Source organism: Carassius carassius, chromosome 4, assembly GCF_963082965.1.
Source record: "Carassius carassius chromosome 4, fCarCar2.1, whole genome shotgun sequence".
Classification (NCBI taxonomy): Eukaryota; Metazoa; Chordata; class Actinopteri; order Cypriniformes; family Cyprinidae; genus Carassius; species Carassius carassius.
The window spans coordinates 22,514,918-22,529,933 of record NC_081758.1 but is presented as its reverse complement, the minus strand read 5'-3'; the positions used below and the strand labels follow the sequence as shown (position 1 = coordinate 22,529,933).

General features: G+C 37.9%; 1 protein-coding gene across 1 annotated transcript in view; it reads right to left on the bottom strand.

Annotated features, from left to right (window-relative positions):
* The window catches only part of LOC132139509 (phosphatidate cytidylyltransferase 1-like), a 28,450-nt gene extending 14,921 nt beyond the window's left edge, over positions 1 to 13,529 (bottom strand). Inside the window, exon 1 of the mRNA XM_059547913.1 lies at positions 13,205 to 13,529. Coding sequence (XP_059403896.1) covers positions 13,205 to 13,264 — 60 coding nt within the window. The 5' untranslated portion in view covers positions 13,265 to 13,529. The remainder of the gene's footprint in view (positions 1 to 13,204) is intronic.
* Positions 13,530 to 15,016: the final 1,487 nt, after the last annotated feature.

Sequence of the window (15,016 nt, the reverse complement as noted above, 5' to 3'; positions counted from 1 at the left end):
AAACAAAATAATCATTCATTAATCGTAATCCAGGTAAAATGTTCAATTAATCGAGGTTTTGATTTTAGGCCATAATCGTCCAGCCCTCATTCACATACAGTGTTCAAATTAGGATCTGTAATATTTTCTAATGTTTTAAAAGAAGTCTTTTCTCAGCAAGGCTGCCTTTAATTGTACAGTAAGAAATACATCCCTGATTCAGGAAGGGGGTCTGATGGCCAAAAAAAAAGGAATGTTAAAAATATTCAGTGTTAAATATTTTTAAATTGTTGTTTTGTAATTGATTTTTTTTCTTTGACAAGCAAGAAACACTAACAAGAAACACAAAACACTAAAAAGCACAGTTTGGCAATTTAATTTATGCAATGGTGAAAGGAATTGGCAAAATACTGTACATGAAAAAAGAAAAAAAAAAAGAAATACCGTGTTCGGTATTTAGCCTTCGGTCCTCGGCCCAATGTTTCATTTTGCTTGGTTTAGGCTTTGGCCAAGAATTTTCATTTCGGTGCATCCATATAAATAACATTACCAGTAGGGCTGCACGATATTGGGAAAAAATTACATTGCAATATTTTATTTTTCTGCGATATATATTGCGATATTTTTTCTTACAAACAAAAATGGGGTGAGCACACTTACATTCTCATTTTAAATGATTTAAACATCGACACCATCGCGTCAATTGATTAATATACGGGAGGGAGAGAGAGCAAGACAGCGCTCGTGTTGTTTGAAGACGACTCGCTCTCTCTCTGTCTCTCTCGCGCGCGCTCTCTCTCTCTCTCTGTCTCTCTCTCTCTCTCTGTCTCTCTCTCTCTCTCTCTCTCTCGCGCTCTCTCTGTCTCTCTCGCGCGCTCTCTCTCTCTCTCTCTCTCTCTCTCTCTCTGTCTCTCTGTCTCTCTTGCGCGCGCTCTCTCTCTCTCTCTCTGTCTCTCTCGCGCGCTCTCTCTCTCTCTCTGTCTCTCTCGTGCGCGCTCTCTCTCTCTCTCTGTCTCTCTCGCGCGCGCTCTCTCTCTCTCTGCGTCTCTCTCGCGCTCTCTCTCTCTCTCTCTGCCCTGTTAAACTTGCATGTGTTTTTCAGTCCTGTCAATGAAAAAACTTTCACTCTATGATGGTTAAGCTGTGCAATTAATCTGCGAATCACATTCGTAAAGGGCCGGGGAGCAGCTGGCCCGTACAGTTAATGAATAACAGATCATCTACGACAGCCTACATCGCACATCCTGCGATGTGACTATCGTGGATTCATACATCGCGATATCGATGCTTAAACGACACATTGTGCAGCCCTAATTACCAGTATGTAACTCTTATAACATAAAGGTTATTCCACCATTTATTTCATCTTAAATGCACTGTAAGTTGCTTTGGTTTGAAGTGTCTGCCAAATGCATAAATATACATTTCAGAAAAGGTCACAAAAGTCAAAGACCACAATGTACAATTTCCAAAATTAGCCAATGGACCAAAGCCTTTGGACCATGACTGTAAGAAGCTATGCTGATGAGGTAATTGGGAGCAAACTGCATAGAGCAGGGAGGTCACTCATGTCTGAAACACGGCTCAGATTAAGGCTGGTAAAAGAAAACCTCTGCTAACTTTTTAATAAGGACACACTCAAGCCCCCAGAAAACATTCATGGTAATGTACAGATCAGCTACAGATGCATGTAATTTAATTAAAAACATGCTAACTTTCTTATATTATAGATTTATTGCACACAAACTGAAATATTTCAAGAGTTTTTTTTTTTTTTTTTTATTCTGATGGTTACGATTTACAGCTTAGGAAAATAAAAAGTTCAGTAATCTCAAAAAATGAGAATATTCCATTTTGAGCTTGATTAGTTTGATTAATTTTGAGTATAAATACTGGGTACCTCTTGGGCTAGTTATGTGAAAGACTACTGACTTGGCAATGGTCCAGAAGACAATCATCAACACCCTCCACAAGGAGGGTAAGCCACAGAAGGTCACTGCTGAAAGGGCTGGCTGTTCACAGAGTGCTGTATCAAAATGTATTCATAGAAAGTTGACTGGAAGGAAAAAATGTGGTAGGAAAAGGTGCACAAGCAACAGGGATGACCACAGCTTTGGGAAGATTGTCAGGAAAAGCCAATTCAAGAACTTTGGAGAGCTTCACAAGGAGTGGACTGAAGCCGGAGTCAGCGCATCAAGAGTCATCACACTCAGACATCTTCAGGAAAAGAGCTACAGCGGTCACATTCCTAGAACCAAGCCACTCCTGAACCAGAAAAAACATCAGAAACATTTCACCTGGGGTAAGGAGAAAAAGAACTGGACTGTTGCTCAGTGGTACACAGTCCTCTTTTCAGATGAATGTAAATTTAGTATTTCATTTGGAAATCAAGGTCTGGAGTCTGGAGGAAGAGTGGAGAGGCACAGAATCCAAAGTCCAGTGTGAAGTTTCTGAAGTCAGTGATGATTTGGGTGCCGTGACGTCTGCTGGTGTTTGTCCATTGTGTTTTATCAAGTCCAAAGTCAGTGCAGCCATCCATCAGGAGATTTTGGAGCACTTTATGCTTCCATCTGCTGACAAGCTTTATGGAGATGCTGATTTCATTTTCCAGCAGGACTTTAGCTCCTGCCCACTCTGCCAAAACCACTTCCAAGTGGTGTGCTGACCATGATGTTACTGTGCTTGATTGGTCAGCCAACTCACCTGACCTGAACCTCTTGGAGAAACTATGGGGTATTGTGAAGCGGAAGATGAGAAACATCTGACAAACAATACAGAGGAGCTGAAGGCCACTATCCCCCCACCCCAACCGGATCTGTGTGAGGGATGTTTTATTACAGATGCGTGCACTTTATTTAACGTCTTCTAAACTGTTGACAACAAACACCCACTTACCCCCATTGAAAGGCTTGGAAGAGCAAGGACAATTTTTAATATAACTCCGATTAGATTCATCTGAAAGAAGAAAGTCACATACACCTAGGACGCTTCCAGGGTGAGTAGAAGCTATTGTTGAATCCAGCAAAAAAAAAGAATTTGATGACCTATTTTTTTTTAGTGTTAGGAAAAGTTTGACATGGCATTGGGAGGAAGCGTTGTGTGTGAACATTACTAAACACTACAATAATTTATTTTATTTCAACCAAGCAAGAAAAAAAACATGATGTGCCCTTTAGAAGACAGAGAAATTGCTCTGTGTGTCCTTTAAGAACGGTGTGCTTCACACATGTATCCTACTGTCTATAAGGGTCCTAGAAGTGTAGGGATAAGAAGACTAGCTGGCTGATTAGCTGCTTCATAAATGGATCTACACTAATCCCTGAGAGAAAAAGAGAGAAAAGCCCTTGTCCAGATCTATACCAAAAGGCCTAGCACACACCAAAACACAAACACAAAGGCAGAACGACTACAGCCAGCAGTCACCGCATCTCTCATTCAGTTTCTACCTGCAGATCCGGCATCTGTAAAAGGATGTGCTGAATAGACAAGGATCATATAACCAATGAACAGTGGAGATGTCAAAAAACCTGCCAAATCATCACTTCAGCAGCCTACTATATCTTCTCTAAAGTGCTTCAAGGGTGAAAATAAAGCATCTGTAAAGGACAATATCCTTCGTGGACTTTTTAGGATATCTCTGGCCAGTTTTCACTGGCCCTTTAAATCCTTTACAGCAGTGGAAAAAAATGGGCTGATCAGGAATACCTACTGTTGCAGCAAATACCAACATGGACACACTCATGGCTGATGTCAAAGGTGGCTGAAGCAGAATTCCGAGACTACACTAAAAGATGTGTCCTCCTGAGCAACGACACGGCCCATGTGTTAGCCAATTAAATTACTCTCTGAGTTCTGGTGGGACTACATGTTTTATCCAGCTATAGAAGATGGAGTGTGTTTGGGAAATATGTTTGAAAAAGTCATCAGATATAACGTGCAACAGTTTTTATCAGCAAAATTATTTGGTCAACTACCAATTAGTGTTGTCCAATTTTTTTTCTTTTTATAATATTGATTCTGAACATTTGAAATGGTTTCAATACTCATTTTCCACAGTATCAACAGTTGTGGTGCTTTCTCACCCTCTGTTCTCTCCGCTTTGTGTATTTTAATTTACTAAAGATAGGGTCAGTTGTGCTGCATGTCTCAGAGCAGAGAGTGTCACTGTGTTCATGCATGTACCTTATTAACTACAAACTGCATCTCTGCCATGTGCTGTGAGTTTAACGTCCATTTGGGAATGCAGTGTGCCACTTACACTTCATTTTCCAAAAAGTGGACAGATGATTGTAAACCTTTTCTCACAGAAACTTAAAGTTCTTAATTAAAGGTTGAAGGTTTAACTTTTTATTATTATTATTATTATTATTATTATTATTATATAATCTCCCTCAGACCAATGGGGCTTGAGGAATCTCAGACTTTCATTTGATAAATGTCCGTTTTTTCTTAACTTATATACTGTTCAATTGTTTTAGTTTGTGTTATAAAAAAAAGGTAATCAAATATCAATATTGTTTAAAGTATTGTATTAAAGTTGAAAATTCCAGTATCGTGAAAACACTACTAGCAATACACGTTAAGTTTGGTCTACCGCTAGTCTAGTACCAAACAAGCACTAGCCACAGTGCTAGCAACAGCCATAGGTTCAATTCTGAGGGAATGCAAATGAATCTTGACTGCAAAAGTTTAGTCTCTTTGAAAAAACCTGTCTGACAAATGTATAAACGTAAACGGTATTTTCGTCAGGAAGAAAGAACATAAGAAAGCCTATGATTCAAACTAACTGGAGAAATGTCACTACCACATAACATACGATCACATCAGTGCTACAAGGCCTAAACCAAATTGTGTAATTATAAATCACACAAACTGTGATTATAATGGGTGCTGAGTAACCAGCTTTCTGTGGTAAATTGCAGAAGTAAGCCATGACCATGAGAAGAGAGCGAATCTCTCGCTGAGGCAAGGCTGCAGGACTAGGAGGTTATGATGGTCCACTGAACTCCAAAGACTGCTGAGGTGCTACATTGAACAGAGCACCCTGCTAAAGCCCAGAGAGACTGAGGCTTCTCAATGAGAGGAAAAGAAAACAAGACATTAACAGAAAACCCTGAGCTCTGTGGATAACCTCAGTCATCAGTGAGAGTGCAGGGCTGTAAATATGGCTTGTTACGATGAGTGAGGGATGAATGAGAGACTGACCTTCAGAGGGCCGGCTGAGGGGCTCTAGATGGACACTCAAAGCTCTGCCCGCAAAACATCGGCATGAGTCTTATAAGGTCAGCCGTCTCCAGGACAAAAACACAACGTTCTTTCAAAGAGTATTCCTTTGTATTTCTTTGACTAAATTTGAAGCATTTGTTTTCAAATAAAAGATAAACCAGTTACCCTAGTGCAGTGGTTTTCAACCTGTGGGCCGCAACGATGATATCGCAGGTGGGCCTCCAATTACTATTAAAATAAATAATAATATTGTTCATATATGTAAAAATGGCTAAGTCATAACATAATAACATCATTTCATATATATATATATATATATATATATATATATATATATACATACATATACACAGTACAGACCAAAAGTTTGGAAACATTACTATATTTAATGTTTTTGAAAGAAGTTTCTTCTGCTCATCAAGCCTGCATTTATTTGATTAAAAATACAGATTTTTTTTTTTAATATTGTGATATATTATTACAATTTAAAATAATTGTTTTTAAATTTATTATACTTTAAATTATCATTTATTTCTGTGATGCAAAGCTGAATTTTTAGGATCATTATCACATGATCCTTTAGAAATCATTTTAATATGATGATCCATTATCAAAGTTGGAAACAGTTCTGCTGCTTAATATTTTTTCAGAACATGTGATACTTTTTTAGGATACTTTGATGAATAAAAAGTAAAAAAATAAAAAAAAGAAGCTATGTTTTTAAAATATAAATATTTTGTAATAACAATATACACTACTGGTCAGTAATTTTTGGTCAGTAATTTTTTTTTCTTTCTTCTTTTTAAATAAAATCAATACTTTTATTCAGCAAGGATGTGTTAAATTGATAAAAAGTGATAGTAAATAAAATATATTATTAGAATATATATTAGAATTTTTTTTTATTTTGAATAAATGCAGTTCTTTTTACCCTTTTATTCATCAAATATATTAGACAGCAGAACTGTTTCCAACACTCATAATAAATCTGAATATTAGAATGATTTCTAAATGATCATGTGATAGACTGGATGTTACATGTGACACTGAAGGCTGGAGTAATGATGCTGAAAATTCAGCTTTGCATCACAGGAATAAATTATTTTTTTAAAGTATATTCAAATAGAAAACTATTATTTTAAGTTGTAATAATATTTCACAATATTACTGTTTTTTCTGTATTTTTGATCAAATAAATGCAGGCTTGATGAGCAGAAGAAACTTCTTTCAAAAACATTAAAAATAGTAATGTTTCCAAACTTTTGGTCTGTACTGTGTATGTATATATATATATATATATATATATATATATATATTTATAATTAAATAAGAAAAAATGTATCTTAGATATTTTTGCTACATACTGTATGCTACAGAACAACAGCAGTTGTGCCAAGCGGTGCCAGCCCAAGTTATTTTCTGTTCATTGCCAGTTCATTCAATAAAGACAGTTAACAATCTGTCTTCTGAGTACTAAGTTATTAACCCAACAATAGCGGGGTCAGTTAATTTTTTTGCAGTGGGCCACGCAAACATGTGTGTGGTTGTGTGGGGCGCGAGTTGAAAAAGGTTGGGAACCACTGCGCTAGTGGAAGTATAGCCTTTTTCAGACTGTTAGCTAGGGATGCATCGATCCGATACTCAGGACGGTATTGGCTCAGATCCTGGCATTTTATGCTGATTGGGTATCGTTCAAATGAGACCGATCCAAATCCGATATTGTGCGTATACTATTCTGTGTTATTGGTGACCCCCACGAAAGGCACAAAAACATTATAAAGCACCAAAACTTTTTCGTGGACATATTTCAAGTGTTCTGAAGCTGTTCTATAGTTCCGTGTGTGGTACAGATTAATATTTAAGTCATTAAATTCAAGTTCACATAAACTCTTCTTTCAGCTACGGCTGTCTGTCATCCTCCATTCAGCAATCAAACTGCGTGTTGCGTTCAGTTACAGTCAAAACGATGAAACTCTCTTCAAGAGTGCACAGTAACTGAGGTTTAAAACGGTTCAAATAAAAGGCTCATTAAACTAACACACAGATTTAATACACTACGCATCAATATCTATTCCCTTTGTACTAGTGATGTCCAGTTTGCAAACAAATTGTTTGATTTAACCGATTCTGCTTAGTGAACTGGTTGAACCAGTTCACCAAATCGGACTGAATCGTTTGAACAGGTTCGCATCTCCAGTAAGCATTAATCCACTAAATTCTTAAGTTATTCACTTTTTTAACATGGCTGACACTCCCTTGGAGTCTAAATAAACCAAAATCCTGGAGTAATTCATTTACTCAAACAGTACACTGACTGAACTGCTGTGAAGAGAGAACTGATGATGAACATGAGCCGAGCAGCTTGTGTGTTGTACTAACTGTTCTGTGTGGACTCGGAGGAGTGCGCAGCATGCGCACTGTGACTCTGTGTTGTTTCAAGCTCATCATTTTGCGCATAGGATATTTTATTCACAATATAATATAGATAACATATCAAATGTTGAAAGTGAGACATTTTGAAATGTCATGCCAAATATTGGCTCAATTTGGATTTCATGAGAGCTACACATTCCAAAAAAGTTAGGACAGGTAGCAATAAGAGGCCGGAAAAGTTAAATATACATATAAGGAACAGCTGGAGGACCAATTTGCTACTTATTAGGTCAATTGGCAACATGATTGGGTATAAAAAGAGCCTCTCAGAGTGGCAGTGTCTCTCAGAAGTCAAGATGGGCAGAGGATCACCAATTCCCCCAATGCTGCGGCGAAAAATAGTGGAGCAATATCAGAAAGGAGTTTCTCATAGAAAAATTTAGTTTGAAGTTATCATCATCTACAGTGCATAATATCATCCAAAGATTCAGAGAATCTGGAACAATCTCTGTGCGTAAGGGTCAAGGGCAGAAAACCATACTGGATGCCTGTGATCTTCGGGCCCTTAGACGGCACTGCATCACATACAGGAATGCTACTGTAATGGAAATCACAACATGGGATCAGCGCTCAGTTCAGAAGCCTCCATCTCTGATGGTATGGGGTTGCATGAGTGCGTGTGGCATGGGCAGCTTACACATCTGGAAAGGCACCATCAATGCTGAAAGGTATATCCAAGTTCTAGAACAACATATGCTCCCATCCAGACGTCGTCTCGTTCAGGGAAGACCTTGCATTTTCCAACATGACAATGCCAGACCACATACTGCATCAATTACAACATCATGGCTGTGTAGAAGAAGGATCTGGATACTGAAATGGCCAGCCTGCAGTCCAGCTCTTTCACCCATAGTTAACATTTGGCGCATCATAAAGAGGAAGATGCGACAAAGAAGACCTAAGACAGTTGAGCAACTAGAAGCCTGTGTTAGACAAGAATGGGACAACATTCCTATTCCTAAACTTGAGCAACTTGTCTCCTCAGTCCCCAGACGTTTGCAGACTGTTATAAAAAAGAAGAGGGGATGCCACACAGTGGTAAACATGGGCTTGTCCCGACTTTTTTGAGATGTGTTGATGCCATGAAGTTTAAAATCAAATTATTTTTCCCTTAAAATAATAAATTTTCTCAGTTTAAATATTTGATATGTCATCTATGTTGTATTCTGAATAAAATATTGAAATTTGAAACTTCCAAATCATTGCATTCTGCTTTTATTCACAATTTGTACAGTGTCCCAACTTTTTTGAAATCGGGTTGGTACATTTAAAATAAATGTCTTTTAGATTTCTATATAAATGTAATGTATATACTTGTTTTTCATGAATGTATTTTGCAACAATACAAATAGCAATGTGTAACATTTTACCAGATTTTAGACTTATTCACTTTTATTTGTAAATAAAATATTTCACTAGATTTTATTAAATTGTGCACCTGTGATTTTTCTAGAATCTTGATTATCTTTTGCTGCTGAACTATCCACTAACCTAGTTTATAATAGTATTTTTGTCATAAATTCTGATTATGTATTTTTTCATTTGTTATTTTTCATTCAAATGAAGTTGTCTATATGTAGTAGATTGTGTTTATCACACAAAAGAGTGACGATCAGGTCAATACAGAGAAGTATAGAAATTCTACATTGATTTTAAAAAAACTGTACTGGTATCGGATTGGATCGGTATCGGCAGATACTAAGATTTTCGATATTGGTTCGGTAAAAAAAAAAATCGTATCGTTGCATCCCTACTGTCAGCCATATTTAGATAGTCTGAACAGCAATGAACTACATGAAATCTGATTCATGCAAATCCGTTTTGAGCTAACATTACATTCATATGTGGTTTGGAATCCTATTCAAATCGCATTCATGGAAATCCGTTTCATTCTGACCAGTCAGATCGGATTTAGCCTAGCTTTTTCATGTTCTCATGCTACGGAAAACGTAAACAAGTCAGACATTTTCATAGAACACATTATAAATGTCTTTCCAGAAACAAGCTTGTGTTGTTGCGAACTGTAAGTCAAGCAGAAAAAAAATATACTGCTAGTTTTCTCACCTCTTTGAGTGTTGAAACTAGCGGAGATGGCAACATGGAATAAAGTTGCACATTCCAGCTTCCTGCATTTCTGATGATGCCTCACATGACAAAATCCATAATAATAACAATAATCCAGCGCGACGGCAACATGTTGTCATGTCTTAAAGGAGCTATGTGGAGGTTTTTACTTAAAAAAAATCTTTAAGATAGAGTTTTCATTTGTACATGTATGAGCCAACCATGATGTGAAAAAAAGAATGACACCTCAACTGTCCACCACGGTTGCCTCTATCGGCCTGTAGGCTCAATTGTGTGTGGAGGAGTCGGGCCCGAATTGGCGTGAAAATTCACAAAATGTGACGTCATGCGCGTTCTCGTCTACTTGGGCTTACAACCGTACGGCACGCCAGCCATTATAGTAAGCAGCGGCAATAGTGTTTTCAAATGGACTCTGCGGATGGAAAGAAGCGACCAGCCTCCAGCACAATTCAGACACCCACGGACACTCCTCGTAAGTAAAAAAAAAATAAAGAGCGTGCGCACTGAGAATGAGCATGAGACTGGCTGCAGTTCCTCTAATGGCCACTGGTGTCAGTAACGTTTAGAAATTTCAGAACCTACGCAATGCTCCTTTAAGAAAATATCTGTATTGCAAACTGTATTGCTGTTATTCTTGTTTTTAGTGTAGGCATCACAACGCAACAGCATTGCCATAGTAACACACATTCAGCAAAACCAAAAAGAGCTTTTGGACACACAAATCGCATATGAGGTTGCGATACACTGTGTGGACAGTAAGTTAGAATCAGATTCCATCCGGATGCACAAAATCTGATTTGGGCTGACAGTCTGAACGAGGCTTATGAAGTCTCCTGTCATAACATTTTAATAAAATAAAACTGTTGTTTCTAGACAAAGTTTATTATTACTATTATTATTATTATTACTATAAAATGTTTTTTATATATTCTTTCATAATTTCATACGTTTATTTTATTATACACACACCTTTTTAACATGCGGACTTATTAAAATATTGAATTATTTAATTTTAACTTACAATTATTTAATAATTATTTTTAAAACAAGTAGTATTTTTCTTAAAATCTTGCCACCAATTTGGTTTGCTTTTCTAAAGTTTTGGGTTTGACAAAAGATGCTTTTGGCCTTACTGTCGCTATAATCAATAGACAAGTGCCGGTTCCCTAATTTACCCACAGCTACTTGTAGGGAACTTCTCCAGGGGAAACAGTTTAAAAGACATGGCAGTCTTCATGCAGAGATCTACTTCAAAAGCCTTGTCTATGACTAAATCATTTGTAATTACTGAGTCATGAGTTCAATTCATCCATTTCCAGAACGCTGTGCTACTTCCTTTTCAAAATTTCCACACTGTGGCCAAGTGATTTGTTCTCACATGTGATCTATGCTAACACTCAGCTAACAACCGAACTACATAATTTCCAGGGAAGATCTACTCAATCAGATACAGATACATACACTATATAACAAATATTAACGCCTATTTATACACAGTGTAGCTCAGCAACAGGATCTGTAAACAGATTTGGTTAGATGTTAGATATTCTAACAGCAAAGCACATAACTCCATGTGTCTAGAGTATTGATAAAAACAAAGGAACCGATTACGGATAGCAAAGTACTGACATTGAACACTTTCACAATTTGAATTAAAGCACCTGCCTTCAATCAGTTCTTAAAGGGGACATATGATGCTTTTTTTAAATATCATTACTTTTAGATACATTTTGTGTATTTGGTGTAACAGAATATGGTGATATGCTTTAATGTTAAAAAACACATTATTTTTAAAATACTGTAGGTTCTCTATGCCCCGCCTCTCTCAAACACGCTATTTTCTACAAAGTCCTCCCTTCCGACAAGCGCAGTCTGCTCTGATTGGCCAACTGACCAAGTGCATTGTGATTGGCCGAACACCGCAAGCACTCGTTGGATATGTAACGCCCCTTTTCATAATCGTGAGCTTAATCTTTTAAAATAAATGTAAAGACAGTTAATAATGTCCTCAGTTTTACCATCAGTTCAAATAAAGTGCTTTTGATTCCGTCTAGAAGCACACAGCATCTCCCTGGCATGTCTGCTTCAACACTAACTATGGTTACTGAAACCACACCTTCTTTTTTCTTTCTTCTGAACATTGGGGACGGCATTACGCAAATATTTCCACATCATGACAATGACATAGACATGTGGGGCGTGTTTGAATAAGCCATTTTAGGGGGCCTTGGCAGAGTCTTAACTTTGATAAATAATATCCCTTTGGATTTGAGACTTTAGTCTTTTCAACTTTACAGACCTTATTTAAGCACCAAGAACTTGTAACACTCCAAAGAGAAAGGAAAAATGTGAATCGTATGACCCCTTTAACTAATAAAAGCTACTAATAATAGCTGACCCCAAAACTTATCTTGCAGCTCTTAAATAAATATTTCCCAATATAACAAACATATACTTCTAAAAATAAATTGATTTTTCAGTTCAAGATGTGCGTAATGGGTTTACTATCCTACATTAACACTGGAGCTTTAGTCATGTAACAACAAGCTCTATGGCACCAAATATGTTTCACAATAAAAAAAAATGTTGATCATTTGAAATGGTTGCCACAAAAAATGCTTACAGAGGACAATGTTACATTTCTCTGACATGACTGAATGTTGAAAATGTTCATTAATCAATCAAAACAACAGCAACAATAACTTGGCTGCCCTTAGAGTAACTATCCCCCCCCCCCCAAAAAAAAAACCCGCACAACTTTCTTCTATGTAACGTTATATATATATATATATATATATATATATATATATATAAAAGAATTATGATAGTCACCATTCACTTTCAATGTACAAAAAGAGGTAAAGAAAATTAATGGAAACCACAGAAGAAAAATCATCTGTGTTTAGAACAACATGAGAACATGTGGCTTAGAACAACAAAATGATGTCAGTTTTAATTTCTGGGTGCACTATTACCTTAACTAAGTTACTTGGTTTCTGAACTCTAATTCAAATGAGTTAAAGAGCTCATGACACACACCGCCTGACTCTGACAGAGGCTCAAACCATAACGCGCTGCCTATGGTATGCCTAGAAAGCATTTTTGGGCATGACAAAAACCTATCTATATGAGATGGTCAAAACAGAGCGTTCCAGAGGTGTCTATGACAACCAAAAATGCTGTCTATGTAAGCAGCTCAATAGGTTTTGCGCCACAGCCACTGACACTCTGGCTTTGCAGTGTTTGGCTCAGCAACTTCATATGAGGCAACCGACAGTTAGATAAATTAAAAGGCACAGTCCCCGAACACTATAAGGCGCCATATACAATCCTAATGTTGCTTTAAACAAGTTATTTTGTCTAATATCTTCTCAGGTTGAAGCAGTCTGACTGGTTACTCGTTAGCTGCATTGCTAGGTCATTCGCAGTCGACTGAGAGAAATAAACCTCCCGAGTGAGCGCGTGCTCTATAATAAATTACCTTGTCACTGATGTTTTCAGTGCTGTCAGGATCTCCTCCTCGCCGTCTCAGCTCCGTCATTTTTGTTTTGCTTATTTCAGTTTAAATAATGCATAGATATCGTCGCAAGTCCGCGTTAAAGTGAAGCAGAGCGGAGTTCGCGTCGGTCTCGGTAATCCGGTTAATTTAACCTAACGTTACTGCGACCATCAGTGTGTCTCCCGCGGCAGGTGGAGAGACAGAGCCTGCGTGCATTTGTTTATGCCCGCAGATCTGCTGCTGTTTTGTTTAAATGAGAGACCAACCTCTCTCTCTCTCTCTCTTTCTTTCTCTCTCTCCTCCTCCTCTTCTTTCTCCTCTCTCACTCCCCCAGTGACTCAACATAAAGAGGAAACACTGCTCCACTGCGGCTGGAGCTCGGCGCACTTCACTCCTCAAACTCTCTCGACAGTACAAATGTGAATGTTTCTTCTTGTCAAGTCATCATTATGATAAACTGAGTTAATTAGTGCAGTCGTGGCCAAAAGTTTTGGCAGTGACATTAGTTTTTTTGTTTGTTTTGTTTTGCAAAGTTTGCATTCAGTATTTGTATATTATTTTCCATGTTTCTATGGTATACTGAAAAAACAATGATAAGCATATCATACATTTTAAAGGCTTTTACTGGCAAAAAATTTTACAGTGTTGACCTTTGTTCTTCATAACCTCTGCAGTTCGCTCTGGCATGATGGATATTAGATTCTGGGCTAAATCCTGACTGATGGCAAACCATTCTTGCTTTATTATTTCTCAGAGTTGATCACAATTTGTGGGCATCTGCTTCTCTCCCTGCCTTTTGAGGACTGACCACAGGTTCTCTATGGGATTGAGATCCGGGGAGTTGCCTGGCCACGGATCCAAAATTTAAATGTAATGATCTTCGAGCCACTTTATCACTCTTGCTTTGCTTGCTTTATGCTGGAATATGTACGGATCATCACCAAATTGCTCATGGATCGTTTTTGGGCAGAATTATAAGAGAGCCCACTCCCTTGGTTGAAAAGCAACCCCACACATGGATGTCTCAGGATGCTTCACTGTTGGCACGTCACAGAACTCATGATAGTGTTCACCTTTTCTTCTCAGAACAATAGATTTCCCAGATGTTCCAAACAGAACTTTATCATAGAAAATAACTTTGCACCAGTCTTCTGCTGTACAATCCTTGTATACTTCCTGCAGAATTTCAGTCTGTCCTTGACATTTTCTTGGAAAGAAGTGGCTTTTTTGCTGCCCCTCTTGACACCAGGCCGTTGTCTAAAAGTCTTGGCCTCACTGTGTGTGCAGATGCTCTCACACCGACCTGCTGCTGTTCCTGAGCAAGCTCTGCACTGCTGGAGACACGATGACTCCTCAGGAGGAGATGGTCCTGGCGCTTGCTGGACACTCTGGGACGTCCTGAAGACTTCTTCACTGCAGTCGAACCTCCATCCTTGAAGTTCTTGATGATCAGATAAATGTTTTTTTCAGGTGCAATAATCTTTGTAGCATTTCCTTGCATGTAAGGGCTTTTTAATGCACGTATTTCTTTGGTAACAACATTGCTAACAAAAAACACAATGATTGGAAGAGCTTCTTCCCTCCTTTCATAGCAATCAGTCTGCTCTTACAATCTAATTAGTATAATAATGATTTACCTGACTTGTACTCATTCACACTTTCACATGTGCTGCTGATATGATTAGTCAATTAAAGTTAGCTGGTCATTTTGTGTCAGAATCAAAAAACTGATCTCCTCATCCACCACCAGTGTGTAGCATCCACCTGATGATTTGTGCTACCTGCTCAGATTGT